General features: G+C 46.0%; 1 protein-coding gene across 4 annotated transcripts in view; it reads left to right on the top strand.

Annotated features, from left to right (window-relative positions):
* The window catches only part of MICU1 (mitochondrial calcium uptake 1), a 269,106-nt gene extending 258,352 nt beyond the window's left edge, over positions 1-10,754 (top strand). For all 4 annotated transcript variants that reach the window (XM_023547062.2, XM_064269703.1, XM_003408889.4 and 1 more), the window contains 2 exons: positions 5,972-6,061; positions 9,759-10,754. In XM_023547062.2, coding sequence (XP_023402830.1) covers positions 5,972-6,061; positions 9,759-9,919 — 251 coding nt within the window. In that variant the 3' untranslated portion in view covers positions 9,920-10,754. The remainder of the gene's footprint in view (positions 1-5,971; positions 6,062-9,758) is intronic.
* Positions 10,755-14,163: the final 3,409 nt, after the last annotated feature.

Genomic DNA, 14,163 nt, shown 5'->3' with positions numbered 1-14,163 from the left:
AGCCAGATGGCACCGGAGTTTTGAGTGCCAACTGAGTCTGCTCCAAAACCTGCCCCATCCCAACAAGCAGAGATCACCCAATCCCATATCCATCTGTCGTTCAGGCAGCTCAGCCAGGTTTGTACTAAAGGAATCCATGGGCTTTGGAGACCTAGGCCTCATCCAGGGCACCCTCTTGTCCCCATGTAGGAGCTAGAATTCCAGCCATTGATCTATTAGCCTTGTCACATAGGGGAGGCCACAATTTCAGTGCCAACCACTGGTCTGCATGGGTAAGCTTAGATCTGAGGAGGGGAGTTGTTCTGCTCGCCGTGATTTAATTAAGACTTTCAGATTCAGAGATGTTGGAAGCAAATATGAATGAGCCGCTCTCAGGACCAGCTGTCAAGTGCTTGGCGTGTACCTAAAAAGCTGCTGTCGTCCCACGTGCCCCAAGTGGACAGCTCCCTAGCTAGTTAAATGTTAGTTTTCTTCATCGCTCTGATTCACACTCCAGGGGCCTGAGGATCGTGGACTGTAAAACTACACCCCAGCTAGGCTGTTGGCTGGCTAGTAATATCCCAGCGATATTTGAGTTACGATGACTTTGTAGCCCTGGTTTTTCATTCTATCGTATGAATGACATCAAAGCCCTCTTGATGTGAGATGGAACATGATCTATAACCCATTCAGTGAAGAGCTGGCATTTATAATGAGGCATTCCTGCTGGTGGGCTCCAGAGGTCCCCATTTATAACCACTTAATACTACTTTGTCGGGCTTCTTGCTAAAAATTGTCAAGCTCTCCCTGACATCCTTGAAAATCGTTTAGTTAATAGTTACGCTAGAAGAAAGGGCCTCTATCTTCATGAACACTTGGAATAGCAAGGGGAATTGGCAATAGGCTTTCTGCCCTGAGAGAATGGAAGACTAGGAAAGAGAAAATGAGCCTAGTTGTCTGTTATGGCCATTGGAAGTGGGCGATTGATGTGAAACACAGGTTAATAAAAAGTGTTCATATTTATCTAATTCACTAGGAATGAGTGTCCTGATCCTTTTCTCAGGACACAGTCTGAAGCTGCAAAAGGTAATCCAGTACGCAGTCACGGTTTGAGAGCGACCAGTTCTTCCTGATCTCATTACTAAGCAGCCCTCTGAGGTGAAGTAGGTTCCTCAGTCAGTTTTCCTACTGAGAAGTGTAATGACCAGCTGTCACCATTTTATTTCTCTTAAGGGTATTATTCCCCAGGGCTTCAAACCAGTTCCTTCTGATTCAAAGCCCTGTTGAGAATTTGCATTTTTAACAAGTTCCCTGCTGAGAATTTCCATTTCCACCCCAGATATACTACACTGAATCAAAACCTACATTTTAACAGGATCCCCAGGTGATTCTTATGTATAACTTCCTGGGAACTTGTTAGAAATGCAAGTTCTTAGCAGGGGTTCCAACCTGTTCAAAGCCCTGCTGTTCTGGTGAATTGGCCTTTTGATTTCTGTTTCTTCTCTGGGTAGTTCATTCAGTTATCAGGAATTAGCCCTTCCTGGATGTTGTGGATTGAACTGTGTCCCCCAAAAATGTATGTCAGCTTGGCTAGGCCATAATTCCCAGTATTGTGTCGTTGTCCTCCATTTTGTCATCTTATGTGATTTTCCTGTGTGTTGTAAATTCTACCACTATGATGTTAATGAGGCGAGATTCAGTGTACAAGATTAGGTTGTATCTTGAATCAGTCTCTTTTGAGACATAAAAGAAGCAAGCAGAGAAACAGGGGGACCTCCTACCACCAGGAATGAAGAACCAGAAGCAGAGTGTATCCTTTGGGCCTGGAGTCCCTGCCCTGAGAAGTTCTTAGATCAGAGAAAGATTGATGACAAGGACCTTCCCCCAGAAGCAACAGAAAGAGAAAGCCTTTCCACGGAGCTGGAACCCTGAATTCAAATTTCTAGCCTCCTAGACTGTGAGAGAATAAATTTGTTGAAGCCATCCACTTGTGGTATTTCAGTTATAACAGTACTAGATAACTAAGACAGTGGACCAGCTGAAAAAATCAAGTATCTAGACCTGCAAACCTAAGCTCTAAATCCTAGAACTAAATCAAGACTACAGTCTCATAAATCCCCCAGCGCCCCCTTCAGTGGCTAACCCTATCACGTGAACATCTACGACAGTGATACCTTCTGCTTAAGTCTTTTAGTTCCAGGGAATGTTGACTATGCCTTCAGCCTGACTTACAAGCTGGGAGGAAGGATGATAATTCACGGTAAGCCAAAGCTGCAGGAAGAAGAAACCAAGCCTTCCCGCCCTCCTGAGCAATGTAGTCCCCCTCAAGCTGGCAGCTTTGAACACTGAGCCATAGCCCAGCTTGCAGCCAAGTTATCTTGCTCTCTGCTACACAAGATCCTTGATCTATTTCTGTCTACCTTCTCTCCACCCTCACTCTCAGATGTAAACTGTCCCTGGCACTACTAGCTACCTCAGGAGTTAACCTTGTGGCATCTCCTCATCTGAATATGAGAAGATTAAATCTGAAGAGATAAAGTGACCCCATCAGGGTTACACAGCAAGGCAGTGCTGTAACCAGGACTAAAGCTCCAATCTTGTGACTCTGAACACAGTTTTTCTGCTGTACTGCCTTGTGCCCTCTCATTGCTCTGGTACTTGTATCTGCTGACTTCAGGGGATGCTGTGGTGAATGTTGGGAGGTGACAGAGGTAAAGTGGAAAGTCAAATGCAGAAAAAAATTGACACAGGAAAGTCTGGTAACAAGAAACAAAGTCATAGGAATGAAATAAAGAAGTCACACTGACTAGTTTTTTTTTAAGTTCCCGTTGCTTCAAGGTGAATTTCATTTGATGTTTATGGAGAATATTTCATTGCTAGTTGATTCATAGATAGAAACCAATCTTTGTCTTTCCTCTGAGCTTTAGTTGGCTTACAGATGTGTATAAACAATAATCATAATTTATGGGTATAGGTAGACCAAGTTTGACAATAGATGGGAAGGAAGGCAGTGGAAATTGCCTAGTCCTTCCTGACTTATCTTTCACAAGAATCCAATTCTCACAGTATTGCTGGTGTTTAACAGTCAATGTCAGAGAAAAGACAAATGGCAAGAGAACAGATTTTCTGCTGAAGTCTGGGAAGAAAAAGCTGCATAATAACCTAGTGAGATGGGGTCACCGCTTATCCCTAAGACCACAGTCAGAAGAAGACAAAGTGGCTGTTGCAAAACCAGTAGAGAGGAGGGATGAAGTAGGGCCAGGGGCTTATCCGTGGAGGTGTGTCATGGATTGAATTATGTCCCCCCAAAAAATGTGTGTATCAGTTTGGTTAGGCTATGATTCCCAGTCTTCTGTGGTGGTCCTCCATTTCCTGATTGTAGTTTTATGTTGAGAGGATTAGGGTGCGATTGTAACACCACCCTTACTCAGGTCACCTCCCTGATCCAATGTGGAGGAAGTTTCCCTGGGGTGTGACCTGTACTACCTTTTATCTCTCAAGCAATAAAAGGAAAGGGAAACAAGCAGAGAGTTGGGGACCGCTTACCACCAAGAAAGCAGCTCCAGGAGCAGAGTGCATCCTTTGGACACGGGGTCCCTGCACCTGAGAAGCTCCTCCACCAGGGGAAGATTGAGGACAAGGACCTCCTCCAGAGCCAACAGAGAAAGCCTTCCACTGTAGTCAACACCCTGAATTTGGACCTGTAACCTACTAGACTGTGAGAAAATTAATTTCTCTTTGTTAAAGCCATCCACTTGTGGTATTTTTGTTATGGCAGCACTGGATGACTAAGACAGAGGTGCTTCCCTTGCCTTGTTAGTTGATACTGAGTGGCCTCTGACCTGTGGGGACCTCATGTATAACAGAATGGCCAGGTCCTGCGCCATCTTCACGATCACCGGTATGCTCAAGTCCATTGTTGTGGCCACTGTGTGAGCACCTTCCAGCCTAGGAGGCTCATCTTCCAGCCCTGTCTTGGATAGTGTTCTGCTGTGATCCATAGGGCTTTCACTGGCTAATTTTCAGAAGTATATCACCAGGCCTTCCTGCCTAGTCTGTCTTAGGAAGCTCCACTGAAGCCTCTCCACCATGGATTACCCTGCTGGTATTTGAAATACCGGTGCTGTAGCTTCTGGCATCATAGCAACACATAAGCCACCACAGTATGACAAACCGACAGGTGGTAGTCCTGAATATACATCCATTCCTTGCTTATCAAATATCTGGTTATCCAACATTTTGCATTTACAATAGTAGTAAAAAAAATCTACTGTCCAACTATTTTGCACATTAACAACATACGTCTGGCAGTAACAAATGCCCAAGTGCTCTCTTTTGGCCGTGTGTCCTGCTGTGTGTAACCCTCTGGCAACTATAGGTTTAATCTTACTTTCCATGGTATCCCTGACTCATTTCTTCCACATCACCCCTCATTTGCCATCCTACACTCACATTTCCCATTGGCCAAGGCATCGCCACTGGTGCAAGCAGTCATTGGCTAAATTGCTGTCTGTATCTGACAGCTCAAGTTTGCCAGTTCTCCACCTTCAAGTTGCTGGGAAACAGAATTTTGCCCACTAACAGATGGCTCTCACTATCTATTGGCCACGGTGCCTGGACCTGCTCCCAAGAGTTGGCCCGGGAGATTGGAGCTCCCCCACAGCCGGCAATCATGGCTGTTCCTGTGGCAGCTGCTTTGGCCCAAGTCCTGGTCAGGCATCTGTAGGAGCGGGAGATTGGGGCTGACGTAGAAGGTGGAGGGCGTCGCATGGGAGTGGCTAGGCACTGCCCGGTGTCAGCTGGTTCTGTACAGCTGACGGAAGAGCCCTTGCTTGGAGTGAACTTTGGAAAAGTGGATGCCCATGGGGGGCTTCTGTTAGGCAGAGACCCTCGGAAGTGTAGTGAGGGGTGGTGAGACTGAGGTACCTCTGTTAAGTGGGTATCTGCAAGGACAGATTAGGGCTGGGGTTCAGGACCCTCATTTTAAACCTCGGGAAATCATCTGGGGTTGTGACACTAGGGGTTTCTGCGGTTTTCTAATGTCTTCCCTGGGCTCAGCCCCACCCCAGTACAAACCTGTCACTCAGAGTCTCTGTGGCAAAATCAGCCCAGAAATTGGTGAGGAGGGGGTAGTTAGGGGAGGACGTAGTGAGAGAGAGAATAAAAGGAAGGTAGAGTCCTTGGGAATATGCCAGTGGAAGGGACAAGGGCTCCAGACAGCCTTTTAAAACTGCAGTGGTTGTCATCAGGATATACCTCTTGGATGGCACTTGGAACTTTATTTACATGGCTGGGGCTCGAGACAAGAGTAACGCTGGCTGTGATGGGTAAGGTCATGTGTCAGCTTGGCTGGGCCATGATTCTCAGTGTTTTGGTAGTTATGTAATGATGACATTTGACACTAATGAAATGATGTAGTCATCCTCCATTTTTGCATAATTCCAGTTTTTGCATAACAACCTGGTTTTTGGGTCCTATCCATGTCGTCAGTAAGTGAGGAGTGGGTTGTTAACATCTCTTATGATTTATCCCTCTGGGGACTGTTGCCAGCCCTGTAACTTGCATACTGGGTCGGGAGAAGTTGACGGCCAGAAGTGCTTACCTGTCGATCAGTAATTGAATGATGAAGCCGTAGTGTACATACACTACCGACAAGCCTCTTAGTTCCATCTCCCTTTCCTCTTGCTGCCTTTGTCCTTGATGCTTTGTTATCATGGTCTTTCCAGTGAGTGGGAAATGCCAAGAAGGAAACACGGTAGTGTCAAACATTCTGAATTTACAGTATTATACCTCTGAAAGTGTTGGCGCATGAGAATGGAGCCTGAGGTGAAAAGGAAGAGGGGTTATGGGTAAAAACTAAATTCTCATTTTCTAAGTATGACTTAAATACAGTTGAAAACGTTGATTATAATTGAACAGTTTCTCCCCTCATCCAGAGAAAGGAAAATGAAGATGCCTCCGTTATACTGACCCGCCTTCTTTCTTCTTTCAGTGACCATGCAGCAGGTAGCCAGGACAGTGGCTCAGGTGGCGCTCTCGGACCACGTGTGTGATGTGGTGTTCGCACTCTTTGACTGTGACGGTGAGTGGGGGCCCTCTGGAGTCAGCAGGGAAAGGGAGCAGTATCTCAGCCCTCAGCCTCAGGACATTGAGAAATACAACCCCTGGGCCTGGCTTGGGTTTTCCATTTCTTCTTGTTATTCCAGTTTGCCTGCAGGTCTGAATTAGTCTATGGCCATAAGCATCTTAAAAATAGAAACAGAAATGTTAGACCAAGCTTGCTGCTAGTAGACGAGGCACGCTCAAATATTTGAGCGTGTCTAGGCAGAAGCTGGTACCGACCTGTCCACCTCCCAGGGCACATTTCATTCATAGTCCATCTGTTTAGCATTCCACCTCCACACAACGCTCTTTGTGTCTGAGGCCTGCTCAGTAGCTTAGCCCGTTGAACAGATCCTGGCTTTGCTCTGGCATAATTATTTCTCAGCTGTGTTGGTTGATACAATAATACTGACACTAATATTAAAACACAGGCTCCCTTTTTTTTCAGTGCTTACTTAGCCAGGTGCTATGCTAAGCTGCTTATTTAATCCTCTGACGGAGGTGTTATCATTAACTGTGTTTTTCAGATGAGGAAGCTGAGACTCAGAGAGGTTAAGTAATTTTTTCAGGAACACAAAGGCCAGCATTTGAACCAAAGCTGTGCTGCCGCCCCCTATACTGTATTACTGCATTGCTTGCCTCACAGCCAGGATTCATTGTTCGTCCTCCAGGAAGCTAGGCTAATGGAATTTAAAGAAGTGCCTCAAAAGCTCCAACCTAAAACGTTCCCTTTTGGTTTCAGCACCATGAATCACCCTGGCCTTTTCATTCCTTAACTTGGTTCAAATTTTTGTGTTAATACATATTACACTCTGTCTCTGTATATAACTTTCCTACTAAATTGTGAGCTTTCGAGGGTAATTACAAGTCTTGTTCACCACTGGACTTCCCATAGAACCTCCAGGAGTACTTTGCACATTTAATGAAGGTGTTTGTTAATGCTTAGTTATTTAAATCTCCATCCTGCACCCACAAACCAAGGCCTGACTCAAAGGAAGCCCCAGGGCTAGGACAAGGAAATGACCTCATCCTCAGGTGAGTTATTCTCTAGAGCTGCCATGTCCAGTCGGGTACCATTAGTCACACATGGCTACTTACATTTAAACTAATTAAAATTTAATTAACTCAGTTCCTCTGTCTGTCTAGCCACATTTCAGGTGTTCTGTAGTCACGTGTGGTCGTGGCTGCTGTATGGGACAGCACAGACATAAAACATACCCACCACACAGAGAGCTCTTGGGACGGCACCACTGTGGAGATAAGAACTGTCCCCGGATCTTCTCATTACTCTGATAACTTCTAGGTGATTCGACTTCCCTCTTCAAAAAACTTCTTTTTTTTTTTTTAAATAATTTTTGAAGCTGTACCTCCATTGAGGCACCCCAGAGCTGGTCTATGAAGTGATTATGAGAAGAAAAGCAACCAATCTCTCCATTTCCCTCTTCTCCTAGGAAGTCCTGGGAAAGGATGTCTATGTTTGATTTTCTAGCCACTTAGAAGGAGGCTGTGTTAATATCCACTTGAAACACCGTAGGAAAATCCCTTACCATCTCTAAACCAAACCAAACCCAACCCGTTGCGTCATGTTGATTCCGCCAACTCATAGCAGCCCTACAGGACAGAGTAGAACTTCCCCATAGAGTTTCCAAGGAGTGCCTTTTGGTTAGTGGCCATAGCACTTACCCACTATGCCACCAAGGTTTGCTGCCATCTCTAGGGCGTGTTAATCTAGAGAAAAAGGAAGTATATAAAAAGCCATTGTTGGTTCTACAAGTGCATGATCTGAGGTCAAAATGCCAGAGGACCGAGAATTCCAGTTTTCAAACAGCCTGTTAATCGCAGACTTGTAGTGTTGCACCACGGATCACACATGCACACACACAACACAGTCACATTCCTGGTTCTTGGTGAACATCCAGAGTGGTCAGCTGTGGCCTTAGGGAAGCAGGAGGCTGATCCCATGGGAGTCTACAGGAAATGACCTCAGGTTTTTTCCATTTTCAAGCTTCTTTTCATACAAAGTGTAAGAATCCTGTTCAGACCTTTCTGTTTTCTTAATTACATCCTTGATGATCGATTTTATTAATTTTCAGCTAAGCCAGGCTAATTTTTAACTTTTTATATTGAAATGTAGTATACATATAGAAAAGTGCAAATATCGTAAGTATACAGCTTGATTTTTTTTTTTCCAAGTAATGGGCATTATTTATTTATTCCAAGCCCAACCATTTTTTGGACTTAAAAACTTTATCTTTTTGGGACCACAACCAATCTGTAGTTGAGGTTCCCCCCACCACCACGATTTCTACATGTAATTTAGTGACATTGATTACATTCTTTTCTGGGTTGTTTTGCCCCCATCAACATAAACTCACTGCCTCAAGGTTCAGCTTGATGAATTTTTAAAAACCAAATGTGCCTGTGTAGCCAGCATCCTCCAGAACCAGTCGAGTCCCTCCCCCAGGGAAGCCACTTACCTGACTTCTAACTAGATTACCTGTTTTTGTACTTTATAGAAACAAGCCAGGGCGGGTTTGGTTTTGTTTTTTTTTTTAATCTTGCTGTGAGGTATCCTGTCTCGGAGGCTTCTCAGCCAGAAAACATGGACCAGGTTAGGTTTTCAGGTGCTTTCTTCAGAAGTAAACCATTTATTCCCTCTTTCCAGGCTCTCCCCAGACTGACCGTTAGTAGAGGCCTGTTTGTTGGTTTCCAGAACGGCCTCCGTTCTTTTACTCAGCAGACATTTATCTCCTCCTGGGCTTTCTGGTCAAAGGGCGACCTTTTCTCTGCCCTTGGAGTGGCTGCTGGTCAAACCACGTGCTCTCCAAGGCCTCTCCCAGTCCTGAGAGCCTACCATGAAAGGGGGATTGAATGGCAGGCCGTGGGGAGGGAAATTGGCTGAACCCAAAAGGCCAATTTTAATTTTGGTTTTCACCAGGGAAACCCCTCTCTCGCCTGGATTATCACACAGCCTCCTAGCTGCCCCCATGATCCAGTTCTGACACCCCTGGCCCATCCTCACATATGCAGCCAGAGAAATGGCCCCAAATGGAAATCTGACTACATTTACTCCTCTGCTTCCAGTCTTCTCCTGGTGTTCCACTGCCTAGAAGATAAAATGCAAGCCCTTTAGGATGAATACAGGATCCCTGGAGACCTGTCTCTTGCCTACGTCTTCGGTTTACTTCCCATACCCGCACCTCCTGTGTCCAGCAATACCTAACTACTTAGTTCCCCAGTGGAGCCCTGGTGGTGCAGTGGTCGGCAGTTCGAATCCACCAGGCATTCCTTGGGAACCCTAAGGGGCAGTTCTCCTCTGTCCTATAGGGTCGCTATGAGTCAGAGAATCAGCTGGAGAGCAATGGGGTTTGGTTGGGTTTTTTTTTTTTTGTATAGCCTGGGAGTATTTCAAGGTCAAGGACAGTGTCTTGTCTATCTCTTTATTCTCAGCACCTAATACAGGACCTGACATATAGTATATTCTTACTTAATTATTGTCACACTACACTGAGCTGTCACTGAGTTACAGTCAGAAGCATCAGGGGCAAATCAGTTAATTTTAAGCCAAGAGAATTAAGTTTGATTACTTTGGGTCCACAGTGTGAACAGTGAGACTTTCTTGGTGGCTTTGTTCCAGCGCCTCCACTCACCCCTGTTATGTTTGCCTCTTCCTCTAGGCAATGGGGAGCTGAGCAATAAGGAATTTGTTTCCATCATGAAGCAACGGCTGATGAGAGGCCTGGAGAAGCCCAAAGACATGGGCTTCACCCGTCTCATGCAGGCCATGTGGAAATGTGCTCAGGAAACCTCCTGGGACTTCACTTTCCCCAAGCAGTAACCCAGAACTGCAGGAGGGGGCACCTCCTCCACCCCAAGCACCCTGGACCCCCTTGAGCAGAGTCTAGGCTCAGCTCTTCCTACTGCTGCTTCTGGAAGTAGTGTTCCCTTCCCCCTGGGAACGACCTCAGGATTCCACCAGTTTCCCTTCTCCACCCTCCCCCGTCCCAGTGTTCTGCTAGGCCCTGATTCTGCTCCGTGATCATCCCGTAGGGTCTTGAAAACATGAACAAGTCCTAAAGCTCAGACCTTTGGCACCTCCAGCAGCATCCCCAGCACCCTATGGATAAAGTCTACAGGGAAACCATCCCACGCCTGCCACCCTGGGAAACAGCCAGTTCTCGATTCATTTTTGCTGTGGATTTATATTAACAAGAACATTCTTTGTTTTTCCTCCTGCTGGTGTTTTTAAGCTGCAAGCTGGAAAAACCTGTGGCAGTCAACAGAAAGCCAGTGATGAATGATAATGAGGGTGACGTAGACACCCTGACCTAGGGGAATCCTGGGCTAGAGGAGGGATCCTTGTCATTCCCTGGGGTGGCTCTGAGGCCTGCTCCAGGAAGGAGTGGTACACAGTGAGAACTGAGCAGATTTGGAATTTAAAGCAGCTGCCTCGTGGCTCTCTCCGCTCCATTCTTTTCCTCTCAGGCTCCTTGAGAAGGGTCCAGCATGGCTCCATGCTTAATGAGCAGCCGAGATTGAGTTCCTGCTCCCTGAGAGCATCAGTCCCCTCTGGGGACACACCTCTGAAGCTGAGGCCTGGCTCACAGCCCGTCTGCCTTCTGTCTTAACCACTTGTAAGATATCACTTGAATTATACCAGTTTGCAATAAGCCCCCCAAAGGCTCTGTCTCCTTTATTTTAGGATCCTTGGGGCCCTGTTCATTCCACTTCCCCACTGGGTTTGAGATCCTGCCAATAGCAGAACCGTTTTCTTCCCACCAGCGTGTGGTTCCCCCTGATGAGAGGCAACTTTGGCACAAACAGAAAGTGAGGGCATTTGAAGGTTAGTGGCAGGATTGTCCCAGCACAGCTGGGTTAGCATTTCATCCTGGGACAAGTTACAGTCATTGGTTACTTGTGCCCCACGATAAGGAACGAAGATGGGCGGTGGAGTGTGTAACCAATCATCTGGTTTGGTGACCTAAGAACCAGAGCAACTAATGTATGACGGGCCCAAATCCTGGTTACAACCCTGTTATAACTCTTCCACTAACTCACTGAGGCCTTAAGCAAGTCATTTCCCATGGTAAAATGACAGATAGGGTTGAGCTACATGGGCTCTGAGGTTTCTTCCAGGTCCAGGGGCCTCGGCTTCAGCTCTCCTCCAGGATTTCTGCATCCTCCAGACAGACCCTCAGCTGACTGCCCCTGGCATGAGGCTGATGTGATAAAAGCACCACAACAAAACCCAGTGTCCCTGAGAGGCCACTGGCTCTGCATGTTGTAGGGGTGTGCTTGTCACCCAGAGGACAGCAGAAGGTACTAACCCCAGAATTTTCTCCAGGGCAATCAAAGAACCTCACTTCCAGCATCCCTTCTGGGAGCAGACTAGATTATCTGCCACTCACCTACCTCATCTACCTTATACCTTCCGTCTTGGGGTGCTCCTACTATCTAAGCATAGGCTTTGCTTGCTCATGGCCCTAGGCCTGAGGCATCGGCAAAACGTGAGCTTCTCTTAAATTTCTCCCAGAATCCCAAAATTACTCTTTCCCCTGATCCTCCTGCTCTTTCTTCAGCCTGAGAGAGAAGTTTTCTACATGTCCTTTGTGAGCTACAAGAAGAGATCTGCTGACTGACCTGGCTTTGCTAGAAGCTGAAAGCCAGAATGTGGCAGGGTAGGGTAAGGATCTCACTGGCAACATCTTGAAACCCAGGGTCCACGTGCTCCAGAAGCTGGGACGGATGGCCTCACAACTTTGGCCTAATAGGGTAAATGTGCCAGGTAAGCGGTACAAGCCAAAGGAAGGCCTTGGACGAGGTGGCATGTGAGCAGGCTGAGTGGGATTTCCGTAGGCAGAGTTGGGGATGGGCTGGGGAGCACGTGAAACCTGCAAGGGTAATTCCTGCTTCTCTACTTTTTATTCAAATTGTTGCTCTACCAACATGGAATAACCTTCCCCTCCCCCTTCAGACTCAGCTCAAATACCCCGCCCTTAAGCAGACTTCCTTGATCCTTTCCTAGATAATATTAATGACCCCTCCCCTGCCCACCCCTAGCCACACAACAGGAATTCTGTGTAATTCTTGTGAGATTATCACCTTCAAAGTTCAGACCCAAAACAGTGACAGGATCAAAGAAACAGTCCACTACCAAAAACGAATTTAAACATAACTCTTGAACAGTGTAAAAATGATGCCGCTAGCAATGCCTCAGTAAATTCCTCTCACACACCCACTACTCTTCTCTACTTTGTTGTTGTTCTCTGCTTTTTAAAAAATTAAAAATTCTCCATTTCTAGCCCATAGGCTTCCAACACTTCCCCTGCCCAAACTCTTTTTTTTCTCCAGATTCTACACCGTAAAAGCCCAAAAGAAACCAACTCAACGAAAGGCAAGCGGGATAGTCCCCAGAGGTGGGGGAGGAAAAGGAACTCAGAGGCGACCCAGGCTGCTGGGCTTCTTTGACCTTGGGCTCCAGCGTCATATGGAGAGTTACTTAGGAAAAGGGGGCTTAAGAATGTGCACAACCTTTCAAAATATTTTAGTAGCTTTTAGTGCCCCACTTAGTTTTAGCTTTGGGTGGAGCATATACTCAGGGACCTCATCCAACTAAGCACCCAAAAAGGGGTCCAGGCAGTGAGGGCCACCAGACAAGAAGGGACAGCAGCATGGGAGCCAGGAGCCAGGTTCTCTGCCGGGAGCATCCTCTCCAAGCCCAAGCCCAGTAAGGTGACCCGACAAGCAGCTCTTACAAGGGAAGAGGGAGCAGAGTGCAGTTTTCAGGCTTCAGCTGCCACCTGCTGGCAAGAAGGTTCAGTGCAGGGACTCTGGCCTGGAGCCAGGAGAGGGAGCCTGCTTGAGTTCAGGCTCCACCCAGCCCTAGCCCTGAGAATAGAGGCCTTCCAGGGACCGGGGTGGCATGGAGCAGGTGGGTGGAAGGACCAGCCATAGATGGAGCATACCCATTAATGTCACTAACATGTACACTGAAAAAATGGTTATAATGGCAAATTTTTTCCTATGTATATTTTACCACAATAAAAATTTTTTAATGTATATAAAATATATGTAACTACAATGGCATTACTGGAAACAGAACAACCAGGATGCAATTAAAGAGAATGTTGACATATGAAAAATGTAACTAATGTCACTGAACGATTTGTGTGGAAACTGTCAAATGGTAACCTACTTTGCTGTGTAAACTTTCACCAAAAATACAATAAAATATTATTTTTAAAAAATACATATAACTACAGATACTGCAGCAATTTAAAACTTAATAATACTCCGAATAACTTTACCAATACAGGTAGTCCCCAACTTATGGCACGGTTCCATTCCAATGACATAAGTTGAATACCTCTTTTTATTGTTTTGTTTTCAATATTATTGCCTTTTATCATCAATCCAATCTTTGTCAGCATCAGTGTCATAATGAAGCTGGAGTCACAATGGCTGTCAGGCACGTGCACAGGTCTAGGATCAAAATGTGATTTGGAGATTGATTTTTCCAGTGACTTCTCCTGAATATCTGTGAAGGAGGTAATTAAGGACTTTGTCTTTCTTTTTAAGTCTTTTCCTCCCACAGATACCACGATTCCAACTAGAAAGGATACGAATTTTCAGTTTTTCCTTTAGATCAAGATCATGACATCTGATCCCAAGAACCACCAAGGAGAAACTAATTTCAGGTCATCCCCAGCATACCAGTTCCAGTTTAAAACAAAATAGAGACCAAGGACCATAATGTTTAACTAACTCATCAGAGCTGGAGCTCTCTTCCTGACCCTTGGACTGAGGAGGACTTGTACAAAGATAAATTAGCCTCAGGACAAAAAGCAAGACACCTAATTTGATTGGGATCTACAAGAAAGGTATGAGGTTGGAAGTGGTAACAAGAAGCTGGCAGTCAGGCTCAGTCCACAATCCCTTCTGAAACAACAAAGCTTCTCTGAAGTGAAACAGCCCAGGGACAGAGCTTAGCTGCAGAGGGGAGGGGAGGAGAAGAAGGGAAAAATAAGGCATGAAGGGGCCCTAACACCCACACACTCGGCCTCTCTCCAGTCCTTATGCTCC

Source organism: Loxodonta africana, chromosome 16 (genome assembly GCF_030014295.1).
Source record: "Loxodonta africana isolate mLoxAfr1 chromosome 16, mLoxAfr1.hap2, whole genome shotgun sequence".
Lineage (NCBI taxonomy): Eukaryota > Metazoa > Chordata > Mammalia > Proboscidea > Elephantidae > Loxodonta > Loxodonta africana.
Note: the sequence above shows the minus strand (reverse complement) of the source record. Positions and strands in the feature narration are given on the sequence as shown.